Source organism: Ambystoma mexicanum, chromosome 11, assembly GCF_040938575.1.
Source record: "Ambystoma mexicanum isolate Mex_15411 chromosome 11, UKY_AmexF1_1, whole genome shotgun sequence".
In the NCBI taxonomy this organism is placed as follows: Eukaryota; Metazoa; Chordata; class Amphibia; order Caudata; family Ambystomatidae; genus Ambystoma; species Ambystoma mexicanum.
In genome coordinates, this window is record NC_090934.1 from 1243498251 (window position 1) to 1243515617 (window position 17367).

Below are 17367 nucleotides of genomic sequence, written 5' to 3' on the forward strand. Positions count from 1 at the left end.
CAAAGGTGGCAGGGACAATTATCATCAAAGTCAGAGGCAGGGAAACTTTTCAGTTTTTTGAAATCTGAAAGGGGCACAAGTAGACTGTTTTTTGCTATTGCCCATGAGAATTAAATGATTTACTTCTAGGCAATACAAATCTTTCCTCAGCCTTTCACTGTCCTTATTACTGCCACCAGACACTTGAAGGCCAACCCACCACCTATTCCACCAGTGAGTGTGGAAATCGGCCGGTATTGAATGAAACATATCATCAACCATGTGTGGAGAGGCACTGTACATTCTCAATTTCAATGCTTACTGAAAGGCAAAGGTGCTTCCGTAGAGCTTCTTGGCTGTTCGGAACCTGGCTTCCTTGGCAGGAGGGCTGCTCAGCAGAAGAAACTGGTGTGAGGTGTGCATAAACTTCAACTGCTACCAATGGAAGCACAGGGGCAAAGGGCAGGGGGCAAAAACAGGTGGGAAAGGGGAGTTGAGCGATGTGAGGTAGAAAATAGGTGAGAATAACGGCAGGAAAGGGTAAAGTAGACACAAGGAGGCAATTACAAACCAAAGGAAGGAATATGCAGAAAGGAAGAGAAAAGCCCGGAAAAGTAAAGGCAAGGAACAAGAGCAAAATCAAAGAGAGACAAAGACAGGAAGGAGGAGATGGATGAAGAGAGCATGGCAACAAATGGATAGGTAGTAAAAGAAAAACAATGACATGAAAGAAGGGGTGGAAAAGGAAAAGAGAGAAGAGCGATACATGCAGCATTAATCCTGTATTGGTACAAACATTTAATTCAAAACACAACAGTGAAAACAATTCACTCCAGTATATAAAAGGCAGACACATGCACAAACTATCCTTATATACTGAAATCCCATATTTAAACTTTGATTTCTACTGGTGACTTCCCTTTCTGTGCTCGTTCCAAGGTGGTCTAGTCACATGATGACCAGACCTTTCCTGGGACAGACCTTGTATGTTACGATCACACAGTGAACTTATGGCCTCTTCTTGTTACAGCCCCTGAGCCATACCAGGAACTGTGATGAATGCTAATGACTGCCCATGATATGTCTGCAGCAACATGATAATCCTATGTTTTTGTCTGGCAGTCTTGGTTACGTAACGGTTAGATGATAATCATGCAGTCTCTACATTTGACACCCCCTGTAGCTTGAAAGCCATACAGTAATTATATGGTCTCTAACTGCGAGATTCCTTGCTGTTTTGGTCATATGGGGATCCTAGGGTCTTTTCTATTGACAACCCTTGTTGTTTTAGAGTCATACTGTGATTATATGTGATATTTGCCAGTGATACCCATTAATATGCTACAATTACTAGGTGATCATGTGGTATCAGTTTGTGAGTTTCTTTGTTGTGCTAGGTTCATGGCAATACACTAATCTCCTACATATGTGGGGGATTTGCAAAACAGTTATGGTTTTTAAAGCCTCATCCTTGCGAGCAAAACCAATTGAAGCCTCTCTAGTCAAGTAAAGATTACCGTTCATATATCTGATTATTTTCATTATCATGGATGACCCTGTCAGACAGCACCCAATCTCCAAACCATTACATTAGGAAGGGCCATGCCCATCTTCAGTCTCGGGGGCTGTCTCCAACTACTGTCTTGTGATAGCCAACTTCTCTAGCCTGGCAGAAATTGCAAAAAGAGTGGTCACAAAACTGATATGAAACTGCATAGAAAAGAACCAACTACTGACCAAGACCATAGTAGCACTGTAACTTTAACAAATCAATGAATCCAACATGATGCTAGCGAGACAGGAAATGCAGAAAGTTAAATACGAAGCAGTGCCCTCATGTGCTAGCACTATCAATGAGGTTTAGAAAATTATAGCTGTGATGAAGTCCCCTGCATGCCTCTGCGGACCACCAGTAGAGTGGCTCAAGAAGCTGGCTGCCTCTCCAAGCCTGTGGATGATGGGCCCTGGAGTGAAATGGTAATCCCTGGGTCACTATCCAGCGGTCCCGGTCGCTTGGCAGGAGCCAGTCACAAGGCCCCAGCTCAGGCCAGTGTTCTGGGTCGGCACCCTTCCCAAGACCTAAGTAGACTAGAGCAGCTTAGTAATGAAAGCCCTTTTCCCTCATTGCTGCTCTATAGCAGTAGTCCGCAGAGCATTATTCCAACTGCATAGGCAGACCCACACATTCAGGTAGGAAGAGATATGTAATTCTTTAAGGTAAAACGAGTTTCAATCTGGTGAGACTGCCATCAAGGGCTGTGATACTTTTTCTTGATCTGTACAACTATTGGGGAAAACTGTCTATGAAGTTAAAAACACAGATGCCGATTACAAAAGTTCTGTGATTACAAAGTTGCAATCATGGAGCATGATCAATATTCAAACTTGCATTTGCTGACTGCAGAAGTTCCTACACAAAAGACAATTTTCTTCAGCCTTGTCTGCTCACTGAATATACAAATGTTACTGTTTTTTTTCATGAATGGAAGAGTTTTCATCACATCAAACAGCTACCCTTGCTTACCGTGGGATTCTTGTTCATGTGCTGCGGAGACAGGGACCCAGTTTCAAGCAGGCAGCACTGAGTAAGTTGGAAGGTGGGGGATGAAACATGCACAGAGCTAAGATCCAATATGCTGGCTAGTCTTGATAAAGCCTTAGGCCAGCCTCTTATCAGCCCAAATGATCACTGCTGCATGGCCCAATCTCGCTTTATCCCAGCCAATGCTAGACAGAGGCAGACAGTAAATAAAGGGACGGCCTGCCCATGGGGAGGGGCTTCTCCCCTACTTAAACCAGGACTCTCATTCAGAGTGTGGAGCAGGTTATGGTAGGTGGTTGGACAGGTCCAGAGGGTGAATTTGGGGGAGGTGGTTACATCAAGGGGAATTGTAGAAGATGATTATATCAGGAGGGGGTGGTAAAGAATTGAAAGAGCTAGTCACAGGTGAATGTGGTGACCTTAGGAGGAGACGGTACCAACTGAAGAAGTTAGTGGTGGAAACAGCAAGACTAGGAATAACAAGGAGGTCAGCTTGGCCCAAGCCAGGTGTCAGTGGTAGGAGCAAGCACAAAGCCAATGGAAGGAACTCAGATTAGTGAGGATTATAGAAGAAAGGTGACCAGGGGTGTAGGTCTGAAAGTGAAGGTGGTGGAAGGATCTGGAGAACAGAGGGTGCTAGCAGAGACTCATGGCTCCAACTCCAAAACATCAAGAAACTAGACCAGCACCTACACTGGTGATGACAGAAAGTTATATCCATGAGAGATGTCACGGAATCAATTTGGATTCCGACTTGTGGGGACTTTTGGGACTAGATAGAGGGTAGAGGAATAAGTAAATCCCACATGTAACTAAACGAGTAGGAGTGACCAACACCTGGGATAAGTGTGTAATTTTATTTGGATATTCAAAAGACGTATCTAGAGCTTTGGTGTCAGACTTTTGCCATACTGGAGAAAATAGAAAAACATAAACCCAACTTCTGCTAAATAGCTGTCTGTGCATCCCAAAGCATAAAATAAGCAGTGTTGCATAGCAATTTGCTATGCAATTCTGTAGGTTTGCTAATCAAATGAACAATTGTGTAGCAAAGTTAGCTATTTAAGTTGCCCTCTTCAATGAATGCACAGTTCGCCCCACATTCCTCTTGCCTTCGGTGCACCAGTAATCATCTCCTCCACTAAAGTGTCGAAGGCATGCATGCATTAAAGTGCTGGGCAAGAATTTCTTTTTTTTTAATTGCAAAGAAGAAGTAATTGGGATGATACTTGTATGAAGCTTTCTATATACTGTCTGGCAAAGACCAGTATATGTCAACTTGATATCTTTTTAAAAAGACAGTCATGCAATTCCATTCCTAAAAAAGTTGTTACGTGATGCATAATTACAGTATTGATACTGTAAAACACTGCATCATCTTCATGCTTTACAGTAAAGTTTAAGTTAGCGTATCTGAATTTCATAGTGTCAACTATATTTCATTTTGTTGGGTAAGATGCATGATGTTGACTAGTGAACTTTTGAAAAAGTTCATGATCAAATGCTTTTGATGACAAACCTAGCTAGTTCTGTAACCTGCAGGTTGTATACATCTTGCAACTAGTGCTAACCCCATGACCAAACCACTGACATTCTACATTATCACCCTGTTGAGTACCCTGGTTGAGATGACCACAAACTACAATATTTTACCTAGTTTGGCCAGTTCTCTGCCTGCTACGCAATCCATTCGACTTAGTCTTTCTTTCCTCTCACTTAATGAATACACAAAGCAAACTAAATACTTATGCAAAGTAGTGATCAATAGTTCCATCCAGTCTGTACATCTACAGATCTACTGCAATACCAAACACTGTAGTTAGCCTCTAGTGCTCGCTCTGTTTTTGTATTGTATTATAGATAACCACCTGCAGGAGACAGCTGGCCAAACTGTTTTCAGAGCCTTTTTTATCATATTTATTTATTTGTGTCCATTCATGCAGCTAACCTTTTACATTTTACAGACACCACTCATCTATGGCTCGCAAAGTATTTTCACACCGTCGAGTAGATTTTATGAAGGGCGAGTAGCAATTACAAGAGATGTTTGAAACTTTTATTTAACATTTACTTTGTTTGCAGTAAAAAGTTTCCTTATGCATGGCTGGCCTCTGAGTGGCAACAGCGTGACATACATAAAGCGTGTTTGTAGTGACATGCACCATTTTACATAAATCTCATTTTAAATGTGTTGTCCCTCGTTGCTATGGGTTGAATGAATTTCTCTTAGGTTGACTATGGGCCTCATTAGGACCCTGGCGGAGAGGGTTTTACGCCAGCGTAGTGCATGGCGTACCTCTCCGCCATACTACGAGTTCCCGTAGCGCCATGGCGGCCTTTTCCGCCTGGTTTTACCAGGCGGAGAAAACCATGGCGCTACGGGACCTCGTTGTTAATTACGCCACCGTATTTTACGGTGGCGTAATTAACTCCTTCCCCACTCCCATTATACCCTATGGGGCAAAAATGGGAATGGGGAAGGGCAGAATGGGGATTGGGGATTTACCGCCCCGCCAAGGTCGGAATGGGGCGGTAAATCCGCCAACCCCCATGGCGCTATCGGCGGCTTTCCGCCATGCTTCGCGGTGCATTTAGCACCGCGAAATCCGCCTGGGTCGTAATGAGGCCCTATGTAAACTAAGTTACCCGACTTGCAGGTTTAGCAGAAGTTTAAAGAATTTGCAATGCCTAACTCCTCTCACTAATGTCTTATTTCAGCGGTACGCAAAACTGCTGTATTGCTGCTAATTTCATGTCTTTGGAACACATAACTTCTGGTGACATTAACAATATTAGTACAAAATTGCTAGTCAAATGGGCCTGTTTGCTAATCAAAAATATTTTAATTAGCAAACTCTGCTAATCAATTTTTGAAAACTAATTTATGCCTTGCATCCCAATTGCCCCTCTGTGAGAGTCCAGACAGTGCAGCTGGACACCATGGCCATTGCAGGGCCAGCTGCTAAAGATGTGATTCCACTCTGATAAAGCGCACCAAACCTGAGAGATGCCACAGAATTCACTATTTCCATCTAAACTCTTGAATATGTATCAGACCCCACAGGCCCATCCTTCATCAAGAGTTACGGCCTATGAGCTTTAGATGTACTCTGATGAACTGCTAATGCTTGTTCAGCAAATATCTGATAACCCTGAAATAGTTAGCAGCTAGACACTCGCAGATATGGATCTGGATGCAAGCAAACTACCTGTATTTAAACTTTGGATCCCCTGCAACCCCCTAACTATTACCACATCCCTATTTTTAGTTAGTCAGCCTGGGTACAAATGTTTTCATAGTGAAGACCGCCATAATCTTGGAAGGCTCTTAAACATCTTTCCCTCTTTTATCAGGGATATACATGCAGTGGGAAACAGAGTACAACCATCAATTGACACAGATATTTCATCTTTGACCCACATCCACATAAACAATATTTAGTCCATCCCAGACTTCAAAACAGCAACATCACACTCCCCAAAGAAACAGCAGACTCTTTAAAACCATCCAGTCAAGCTGACCTTTGGGCTGCACACAAAGGAGTATGACACAATAATCCTGAAACACATGCGCCGATTGCCAATGGATGCCCCACAAAATGTAAAGTCTCAATCATAGAGTCGACTTCAAACAAGGACCCAATGGCACTGAAAATATCTAATATCTTTAAAACCAACTAGGAGCCGGCCTCTTCTTCAAATGTGAGGCTCCACCTAACCATACACAAACAACTTTAGGGTTTTAAAGGTACAGGAGAGAAATATAAAGGCTACAGCGACACTCCAGGTAAATGTTCTACTTGGTAATTGAACAAAATCACTTTCAATCCAGAAAGAAACTTGGAAACTCCCATTTCAGAGATGGGAACCTCCCCACAAGCTCCCAATGCCACACTTCTATCAGTGTAGAAAGTGATTCACACTAAGTCACCCCGACCTTTGTTTGTAATTATCTCTCAATTTTGTGTATAGTTGCTTCCACAAGCACTATTAAGCCCTTCTAGCAGTGTGTATGAAAAAGGTAAAGAAAACATCTCTACCCTTGACTGTCTTATTTGTAATGGTTACATACTGAATGTGGCTGCATACTGAATGTGGCCTTTGTTAACTACTTTATCTTTGTTAGAGCCATATGGTTATTTTGCTGCCTCTGATTGTGACTCCTCTTGTTGTATTTTTGTTACATGACAATCTGTGGTCTCTAAAAGCAGCTTCCCTTTTAATGTATTGGCGTCACAAGAATGTGGCTAATTTCCTTCCCATATGGGGACAAAAGGAATCCTAGTGGTGTGTGTGTATGGGGGGGCACAATGCGTTATGAAGCAGGGTCTTATAGGGCAGACTATGATGAAACATTCAGCTCCATTTTAACTGGGGCGGTGTGGTAAATCAGATCGTAAAAGCATTGTGTAATGAATGCCCTTACACCTTGATGTACCTTTCCAACCCATTTTGATGCAGTGGTAAAGGCAGAGGTGGGTCACCAAGTGGAGAGAAGATCTACACATTGCATTCCATCTCCATCTTGTCTGTGAGTTTTGTTTCATGCCTGCATGACATTTTCATGCAGCCATGAAACAAATGGATTTCTGTGGAATCCGCCTTGGGTTTGCACCAGGTCAAAACTAGGCAGATTACATAATAAATATGAATCCATTAGTAAACACTGCCTGCAAATCGTATTTGCAGGCGAGGTTTTGTTTTTTGCAAGACGGAGGGGAAAATTAAAGAATAAAAGCTAGTTTTCCTCGCTTTTACTCTGACTTCTCCCCTCCACCTTGCAAATGTCTAAAACTGCAATTAACATTTGATTTAAATTGACCCCGAATGTGTGTGATTGGTGCAGGTATGTGATATGAAAGAGTAAATGATAATGCAACATGTTTTGTGCTTAAATGTGTAGAAATGAAGTGTCTGTGTAACTGAAAAGGTTTGTAATCAAGCAGAATCCATTGAGGGGCATGGTGGTGGATAGATACAACTCACATTTGAAGATAGGGTATGTGGCGAGCAAGCAAATGTGATGGGTGGGGACAGGTTATGCAGTGAGAAAGGTTGTGTTGTCCATCCACCTTCCTCAATGCTGTCCAATTTGTTTCTAATTTGGAGGCTGAGGCAGAAGGTTATCAGTTTGGTGGGGAATATGTGATCGGACATGGTTGCTTTGGAAACAGATGTTTGCTCTGGTTAAGTGTGTAGAGGTCAGTGCAGTGTGATAAGGCAGAATGTGTAACTGGGAAATGTCATTCAAGTGGCATGGTGTGCCATGAAGAAGGCTATTTTATTGAGTTGGGAAGAAGTGTAGGTTAATATAAACATTAGTCTATAGGTGAAGGGATAAAGGTAATGATGCAATGGGGGACTTTAAAGAAATGTGGTGGGGTAGGTGATGAGAACAGTAAATAAGAGGAAGGATGTATAATGGAGAAGAGTGTGTCCTTGGGGAGGGTCTACCATGGGGCCAGGTGTGTGTTTCAAAGTGGTAAGTGATGTGGAAGGATGGGGTGTTTGTGCAATAGGCAGCATGTGGAACGATTAAGAATGGGCACAGGAGCTGGCCAGACCTTGTGGATAAGTGAATAAATTAATGAAGAAAGGTGAAAAGTAAGGGAAGGTAAAGTTGTACAATGGCTCCTGTGGGTGCAGGGGTTAAGGAGTGGTTAATCAGAGACACACTTACCCTGCTGAGCGGCAACTTGACGATATGAGACCGGTTGCTGGATATTATCCTACACAAATGAAGAAAAAGTGATGAATTGGAAAAGAAAACAAGAAACACATTTAGTGAAATGATCATTGGCAGGCCGAAACTCACTCAGTACCCCATAATGTAAGGAGACTGGGAAGAGACCTAGAAGGGCATAGGATCATTGCGTATCAAATATAAAACAACAAAAGCATTAGATAATTCCAAACTTTTATTTTCCATAGTAGGCTCTGAATCTCACCGCTTAGATAAAAGCTGTTGATTATGTGTTTTCCGAAGAATATTCATATAGAGCAGAATTACAACTGACCAGATGCTGAAGTTTAGAATTACTGTGAAGTTGTTCACATTAATTTATGATTGAATTCATTCAGACCAAATCAGCAGCAATCTCCATTAATCATGGTAAACACTGGACATGTAAAGGTTCAATGTGACACATCGCCAAACAAATCATGTTCCACAGAAACATTTTAAAGAAGCAAGAAAAAGGTCAGTTATTTAAACTAATGTTCTACTAATTATAGGATGTGTTCAATTAGGCCCTGGTATACAGGCCTCAGAAGAGTTGAGTACCACCTCCATCTTTTGTCCTACATTATCCTCTCTTCATCCCTCTTTAGCCTCTTGCTCCTTCAACTCCACTCCCAACCTGCAACTCTCCACCACCTCTCCCCTGCTCAGTCTCCAAACTAAGCAAACACTGCATTGATTTCCCTTCCCCCTTTCAAAGTTCTGAATGGCCGGTAATTGACACTTTAATAAGGGTAATATTTTGAAAACGTTAATAAGGGTCGTGTTTTCCAGTATAGGACCTTTAGGTTGGCTAAGAGGGACTGTTATTCCTTTCAAGTGTCTGCGGCTCTGTGGACTTTCCCTTAAGCGGTCCACAACGTGAGAAGTTAAATATGTGGCTTGCTATCCTGGATTTACTCTTTCCACCTTCTACTACATGGAGCAGGTCGCTCACGTTGGCTTTGCCCCTGCCTGTTGTGTTTTCTTTAATCACCCCCACCTGGTGCTAGGAGTACCTCCTCCACAAGCGGTCTGCTGCAACGTGACAGAGCAAGCGGGACCTTGCTCTCACTCAGTTTCTTTGTGCATGTTTTGTATGAATGACTGAGCTTGTTAACACAGTACTACTTTTAGCAACACCGATTCCTGGGAAGGGGTTTTCACATTTTCTATCTGGCTTACTCTGTGCCCTAAAGAGACAATAACACCAAGTGTTTTGATTTGGTGATCCTTCCGCTTGAGGCATGGTTGGGATAGCCAGGAGATCTTCCCCACGCCTCTCCCAGGCTTTTGGCAGCCCCTAGTCCCCTTCGAAACCCCACCATAAACCCGTAGAGCGAGGCAGGTGACTTCATCACTACTGCTTATTCTTAACCGATAGGAGGATTGAGATGGAGGCACATAAAGCAGTCTTCCTAAGATCACACAACTTTGGGCAAGAAGAGTAGCCAGGACATATTTAGCCACTGGTCCACATCTCCCACGATAACATACAGTTAAGGCATTTTCTTTGGATAAGCGGATGACATACTAAGATATTAAGTCAGGTAAGGGTGCAGAAGGAGGAGACTGACACACAGGTAGCATGGCAATTTTGATAGACCTTTATTTGAAATGAAAGTAAAGAAATAACCTACCTCTCCCTATATCTATGAGGGGTTTCCCTGCCTCAACTAAAATACTAACGGGTCTGTCAGGATGTCTTACAAACTGAAAAGAGTCCACCGTCCTGTGTCAGAAATATCTGTATCTTTGTCACTTACACTTGGACCTACACTAAACAGTTGTACCAAAGTTACTGACCCAGGAGAATGACTCCCTCCTCCTGGAGAAGGTGGTACAGCTCTGGCTGAAAGTTCTCCAGAAAGGAGAATGGCTCCTTTGCCTGATTCTTGTACTTCACAAGCAAAAAAAAAGGATGCAGATCCTCCAACACTCTGTGTCACAAAGTTCAAATACTTTATATCCCAGGGTGAATGTCTCCCTTCCCCAGGATTCCTGATTTGATCCTCCTTGTGGTTGGTTTGCCGGAAGAATGACTGCCTTCTACTGGCCCTCATTAGTTTTGCTTTCCTGGTTCCCAACACCAGAGGGAATGACTCCCTTCCCCTGGCTTTTCTTAGTCTTCATTTCACAGTTCACAACACCAGGGGGAATTACTCCCTTCCCGTGGACTTTCTTATGAAGCAAAGACCCCATTGTGGTAAAGGTCCTTGACCCTGGTTTATCTTCTTTCTCTTGGTGTACTTGGTGTACTCTCCTGCCAAGTACTGTAATGCGAAAAGGGGTTTGTAACCTTTTCTTATGGGTGCGGGTCCCAGACCCGTATTTCTCTATGGCTTGTTTTTGGCAGACCTGGTTCACTCTCCTGCCATGTACTGCCACGAAGAAAACAAACGTCCAATGTGCTCTCTTTCACTCTTTACTTTGGGTGTATTTTGTGACCAGCCATTGTGCCGAGGAAGACAACTTCCTATACACTCTTTCTCACTCTTGTTCTCAATAGTGGTCTGCAACCAGCCACTGTGCTGAGGAAGATGATTCATATACACTCTTTCTCACTCTTGTTCTCAATAGTGGTCTGCAACCAGCGACAGTGCTGAGGAAGATGATTCCTATTGCACTCTTTCTCACTCTTATTCTCAATAGTGGTCTGCGACCAACCACTGTGCCAAGAAAAATGATTCCTGTTGCACTCTTTCTCACTCTTAACTATGGCTCTCACACCCGGTCCCCATCCAGACTTCCTTTCTCTCCCATTACCTGTTTCCTCTGAACTCTTCACCAGATATCTGCGGGCAGTGGGTCCTGGTTCGTGCTGCGCTTCTCTGCTCTGGGTGATCATGCATGTCGCTGCTGCAGGATACCATGAGCGGCCATGGCGTTGTTCTCTGGACTCCTGGTCCACCCCCTTCACCCACCCAGGTCACACCGCCGCCCTCCAGCCTCCAGATCTGCCTTGGAGTGGCTCCACGCCACGGGGACAAGGTTCTCCTCTCCAGCCTCCAGGCTTGGGGAGCGGGTTGCTCGCGGCTGCCTTGGTGTTCTTGTTATGCACCAGCCAAGGAAGTTATGGTATAGGTGGAGATAAACCTAGCATGGTTGCCTTCTATGTCTAATTAACGGTCTAGCCTTCCACCAAGATGGCGGCCGGAGCGTATATACGAATCACGCACAGTAACAACGGTGCGTTGTATCATCGTTGTATTCTAACTTTGTTCATTGCCCCTTGCTCGTACTACTCTGTTTTACAGAAAGACCTTACCTCCTTATCCTTGCCTTAGCCTTTTTCTTTCCTTCTGCTTTCACTCGCGGTGTTACTCCTCTCAGGTGTATACTCAACAGCGGTTTACTCTGGTAAGTTCACAGGAGTTTCTTTTCACTTTTTCTTCGGTTGTCTGTTCCTACCTTCACATATTCTGCTCCCTTCTCGCCTTTCCGATACTCTGTCTGCTTCCAGTTCTTTTTTTTCCGCTGCACTCTTTCACCGCTATAATTATAGTTCTGTGCCGAAGCCCCGGTTACCGCAACCTCCACGGAGCCGCTGGTCCTACGCATCTTCTACCTTCTGCGGTGCCGTTAGGATCTTGCGGTTTTCCCAGACAACATCTGCCTTCTACGGCGTCTTCTGGATATCAGTACTCTTCAAAAGGTTGCCTGTCTCCTGTGGTGCCTGCTGGAACTTGTAGTTTCTCCAGACTACATATCTGTTCTTGTCCTTTGATTGCCTCAAAGTCTTCAGAATATATCCACCTTTAAAGTCCTTTTTTACCACAGCGGAATTCACAATTAATAGATCGGATACACCTTTCTGACAGTAGAGAAGACTTGCTACACAGGGTTTTTTGCCAAACGGCTTTTTCCCTGAAGTTTTGGGACTGGCTCCTGGGGGATCACCGGACTTGGTTCCCATCCGGTCAGGGTGGCCTCCGAGGAGCCACGTCCTTATTTACGTCAAAAGAAAACCAAGAAGAAGACGGAATCTAGAAGGTATTGAAGAAGACAGGATTGATCGACTTCTACGGGATCCACTGGAGATTCAGGTGAGGAGGAGTTGGGCACAAAGAAAGGGGAAGTTGTTAGTTTTGACAGTATACAACGCCAAGAAAGAACCCAGATGGCTACTCCAGAACAGATACAGGAGATGTGTAATGCCATCCAAAACCTACGAGTCGATATGCAAGCACTCCAGGCTGAGAACCAAACATTGCGTAACCAAGCCGCAATCAGGGATGAAGGAAGAGGTGAATTACCGGCAATGCCTTTTTCCATGCCCAAGTACGACGGAAACCCAAAGGGTATAAAGGATTTCCTGGACTCTTGCTCTGTGTATTTTTCTTTTAGAAGAAGAACCTTCGAGTCCGGAAGAGCCCGGGTAGGGTTCTTGATTTCCAACCTGACAGGCAATGCCTTAAGATGGGCAACACCTTTGGTGACGGCTGACGATCCGTCAGTGAACGACTATGCCTTATTTGTTCGCAATTTACAGACACGTTTTGAGAGACCAGAAGTCCAGTACTCAACGTATGAGGCACTGTTGGATGTTAGACAAGGGAATCAAGATGTACAATCCTACGTATCTCAATTCCAAGGGTTGGCTACCTTGGCTGGATGGCCGGAAACGGCTCAGCAGACAATATTCCGTAGAGGTCTCCAAGATGAGATAAAGGATGAATTAGCTCGAGTAGCCAGACCAGACACTTTTGCGGAACTAGTAACCTTGGTTCTACGGATCGAATACAGAATTAATGAGAGACGCCATGAGAGGAAGAGAGCACGAGGAGGCCAGCTGAACTATAACCCTCCTTCAATTTCAAGGGAAAGATCCTCCACCGAGGAACCAATGCAGATAGGTGCTACTCGTGGACCTTTGACATCAGACAAAAGAAGACGCAGGCGAGAACTGAACTTATGTATGTACTGTGGTTCTCCCAAACGTCAATTGAAGGATTGTACCGAGACTCCTTCCCGAGGTTTGGGAAACGCTCAACCTCGTCCCTCTGCAAGGGAGGTAACGGGGAGAGTAGCACAAGTCCTTGCAACCCCACAGGATCTGGGAAAGGAGTAGAGAACAACAGTCTAATGATTTTCCAAGTATCACTAACCACAACAACTGGAAGTTGTATTTCGGTTCTACCCATGTTGGACTGCGGAGCAGCAGGCAACTCTATTGACATTGCCTGGGCTAAGAACAATATGATCATCCTCCAACCCAAGAAGAAGGCAATACCGGTAGAGGGAGTAGATGGCTGTCCTTTATCCTCTGGACCTATCACCATGGAAACGCTACCCATGCGAGTATCTATGGGTAACCATCACGAAGAGATTATTTTCGATGTGATTAGAGCAGCACACTTTCCTCTCATACTGGGAATACCTTGGTTGAGACTTCACAACCCGTGCATCAACTGGAGTACCAACCGACTGAGTTTCGATTCCAAAAGAACTTGGGAACCTAGATCGCATCTACATGCCCCAGAACTAATCAAGAAGTTCCACAGATTGTTTCCCGGTAAGCCGGGAGGGTTCCGGCATAAAAAGGGGCATACTGTTATGCACCAGCCATGGAAGTTATGGTATAGGTGGAGATACACCTAGCATGGTTGCCTTCTATGTCTAATTAACGGTCTAGCCTTCCACCAAGATGGCGGCCGGAGCGTATATACGAATCACGCACAGTAACAACGGTGCGTTGTATCATCGTTGTATTCTAACTTTGTTCATTGCCCCTTGCTCGTACTACTCTGTTTTACAGAAAGACCTTACCTCCTTATCCTTGCCTTAGCCTTTTTCTTTCCTTCTGCTTTCACTCGCGGTGTTACTCCTCTCAGGTGTATACTCAACAGCGGTTTACTCTGGTAAGTTCACAGGAGTTTCTTTTCACTTTTTCTTCGGTTGTCTGTTCCTACCTTCACATATTCTGCTCCCTTCTCGCCTTTCCGATACTCTGTCTGCTTCCAGTTCTTTTTTTTCCGCTGCACTCTTTCACCGCTATAATTATAGTTCTGTGCCGAAGCCCCGGTTACCGCAACCTCCACGGAGCCGCTGGTCCTACGCATCTTCTACCTTCTGCGGTGCCGTTAGGATCTTGCGGTTTTCCCAGACAACGTCTGCCTTCTACGGCGTCTTCTGGATATCAGTACTCTTCAAAAGGTTGCCTGTCTCCTGTGGTGCCTGCTGGAACTTGTAGTTTCTCCAGACTACATATCTGTTCTTGTCCTTTGATTGCCTCAAAGTCTTCAGAATATATCCACCTTTAAAGTCCTTTTTTACCACAGCGGAATTCACAATTAATAGATCGGATACACCTTTCTGACAGTAGAGAAGACCTTCTACACAGGGTTTTTTGCCAAACGGCTTTTTCCCTGAAGTTTTGGGACTGGCTCCTGGGGGATCACCAGACTTGGTTCCCATCCGGTCAGGGTGGCCTCCGAGGAGCCACGTCCTTATTTACGTCAAAAGAAAACCAAGAAGAAGACGGAATCTAGAAGGTATCGAAGAAGACAGGATTGGTCGACTTCTACGGGATCCACTGGAGATTCAGGTGAGGAGGAGTTGGGCACAAAGAAAGGGGAAGTTGTTAGTTTTGACAGTTCTCTTGTTGAGCTTCCTGGTTCTGGACTGCCACTGCTGCTGTTTGGCTCGCTCTCTTTATTGAGTCCTTTCTCTATTTTTACACTGGCTGGTTGGCAATATATTTTAAGTCCCTTGTCACTGTCTTTGGTCCTTCAATCTTTATTCCTCTATGCCTCCTCCTCGTCCCAACACTTCTATTGTAACTCTCCCTTGGGTAGTCCATGTTCTTCCTCGTCTCAGAAGAATTCAAGTCTCTAGACCTACATAGCAAGCTAAGTCAGATCCTTAACAAACACTGGAATATTCTGACCACAGATGAAGATCTCAAACCATTTCTACCAACAACTCAATGCCTTACGTTCAGGAGAGCGCCTAATCTTAAAAACAAACTTTGCCCTTCACACTTCTCTGAACACAAGAAACAGAAAGGTTTACAACAACTATGGACTGGAGATAAGCTAAAAGGGTTCTACAAATGCGGCACATGCAAGATGTGCAACTATGCCATCAATGGACTAAAAGAGTGCACCAAAGCCAATGGCACGCAATACAAAATTAAAGAATTTTTGAACTGCAATACAAACTTTGCGATATACGCCATTAAATGCGCATGCACGAAAACCTACATAGGTAGTACAATCAGACCTATTAAAACAAGAATTTATGAACATATAAGAACAATCAAATTACAGGATACACGTTACCCATTGAGTAAACATTTTTTGGACAATCACAAAACAGCAGATATCGATATGATTAGATTTTATGGAATTGAACAAATCAACAGTCATGAGAGAGGAAGAAATAGAGAAAAGCAATTACGAAAACGTGAAGCATTTTGGATATTCTCCATGGACAGTATCAATGGGGGCTCAACGCGGACCATGAATTGCACCATTTTTTGCAATATTGTATTGTATCTATGTTTTATGTGACTGTGTCATCTGCAATGTATCTCCTCCTATTTCTGAAACAAGATTTAATCTATTTGACCTCAGACTTACCAAAGGTTACTTTAATTAATAACTTCATTTTTTGGAAAATAGGCATCGAAAGACGAATATCGAGCAAAAGGCTCGAGTCTAGAGAATTTAACTTCCAGACTCCATGAGCAACATTAATAACACAAGTTCCTTAAAAACTCATTTCCAGTCCAATGTAAACAATTGTTTATCTTATTAGACTGAATTGATTGCCCGCTTTAACTTAATTAATATCAAAACATGATTACATAAGCGTGATTTTTATAACAAATTTTTATGGCAGTTATGCAAAAAAAATTGAAATATTGGAACAATTATGTATCCCAGTTAAATTACGATTATCATCAGAATCGTCAATCTACATGAATGTGGAAACAAAAGAGGGAATTCACCTATCAAAAGAACTATTCGCATAAGTAACTTTGGAGTAAACATGACTCAAAGATGGCGCCCCCACATCTATATGGCCAATAGATGAGGGGAGAAGTTACGCCATCATGATGCCATAGCATCTAATCCAAAATGGCATCTATCGCCGTAACGCGTGACGTCAGCACGCTGTTTTTCAACGTATAAAAAGTGGGCAATTTTTCACAGTCACTAGCAGCCCGGGATTCAGACCAGAACTATATGCAATTCAAGAGCCAAAAACCAAGAGGTAAGACCAGGAAGCCCTGAGTCTATAAAAGTAGACTTTTATCTTTTAACAAAAAAACAGCCACATTTTAAACTGGGTGGTTTAATTTAAGAAAGTTAGTTCCATGCAACTTTCTAAAGAAAATAACTTTGTCCTTATTTGTAGGGACTGCATATAAAGGAACATTAGAGGGAAAGACTTCAGCACCCTTTCTGAAACAATAGAATTTAACCAAAAACAACACAGGAAACTTATTTTTTGCCAAAAAAAGAAGGATTCTAGAAACAAGTTGAACGAAAGTAAGCTCTCTTCTTTTGCAATTAAAAAAATCGTTTGGGCTAAACATTCTGCAAATGAAATCTTTAATAACACTTGAGATCAATGTATCTGGTATATATGAAAGGACCTTTTACAATAACTATAGATAACAAATGTATGAACATATGAGATGAATCATAATCTCCAACACATGATTTAAATGTATTTCTTTGTTTCTTTTATTCTTGTTCGCTTAATTGTATTTCAAATATGAAGCTTACCTCCTGATGAGCCACTGTAAAAGAAGGTGGTGAAACACGTGTAGAGGACATAAAGCAAAGCACAAACTGAATAAAATTTACATTGGAGCGCCAGTCACCATAGTGTTTTGGATTTTCTTTTGGTAACTTAATGTCAAGCTCTCGACAGCCCTGGGAGCTACGAAACACAGACCAGGCAGCACCAATTACAAGCAAGCGTCCCAAAAGTCAGAAATAAAACTTCCTACAACTCGCCTAGTCCACTCCAATCAAAGGCTGGTTTATCATTATTACGGATTAGGATAAAGGAGTATTTAGATTAGGCTGAGAAGGAAAACCTTGCGGAACTCAAATAATTATTAAAGGACTGATCTTTAAAGATGACGGACAAATACAAAATTCGCGAACAA

The 17367-nt window shown here is 43.1% G+C and overlaps 1 protein-coding gene across 4 annotated transcripts in view; it reads right to left on the reverse strand.

Moving 5' to 3' along the window:
* PARP6 (poly(ADP-ribose) polymerase family member 6) overlaps positions 1 to 17367 on the reverse strand; it is a 628157-nt gene that overhangs the window by 185624 nt on the left and 425166 nt on the right. For 2 of the 4 annotated variants that reach the window (XM_069624646.1, XM_069624644.1), the window contains exons 16-17: positions 8202 to 8250; positions 302 to 411 (exon numbers count right to left, since the gene is read on the reverse strand). In XM_069624646.1, the coding sequence (XP_069480747.1) occupies positions 302 to 411; positions 8202 to 8250 (159 nt within the window). Of the gene's footprint in view, positions 1 to 301; positions 415 to 8201; positions 8251 to 17367 lie in introns of all 4 variants that reach the window. The other 2 variants (XM_069624645.1, XM_069624643.1) reach the window with 1 other exon arrangement.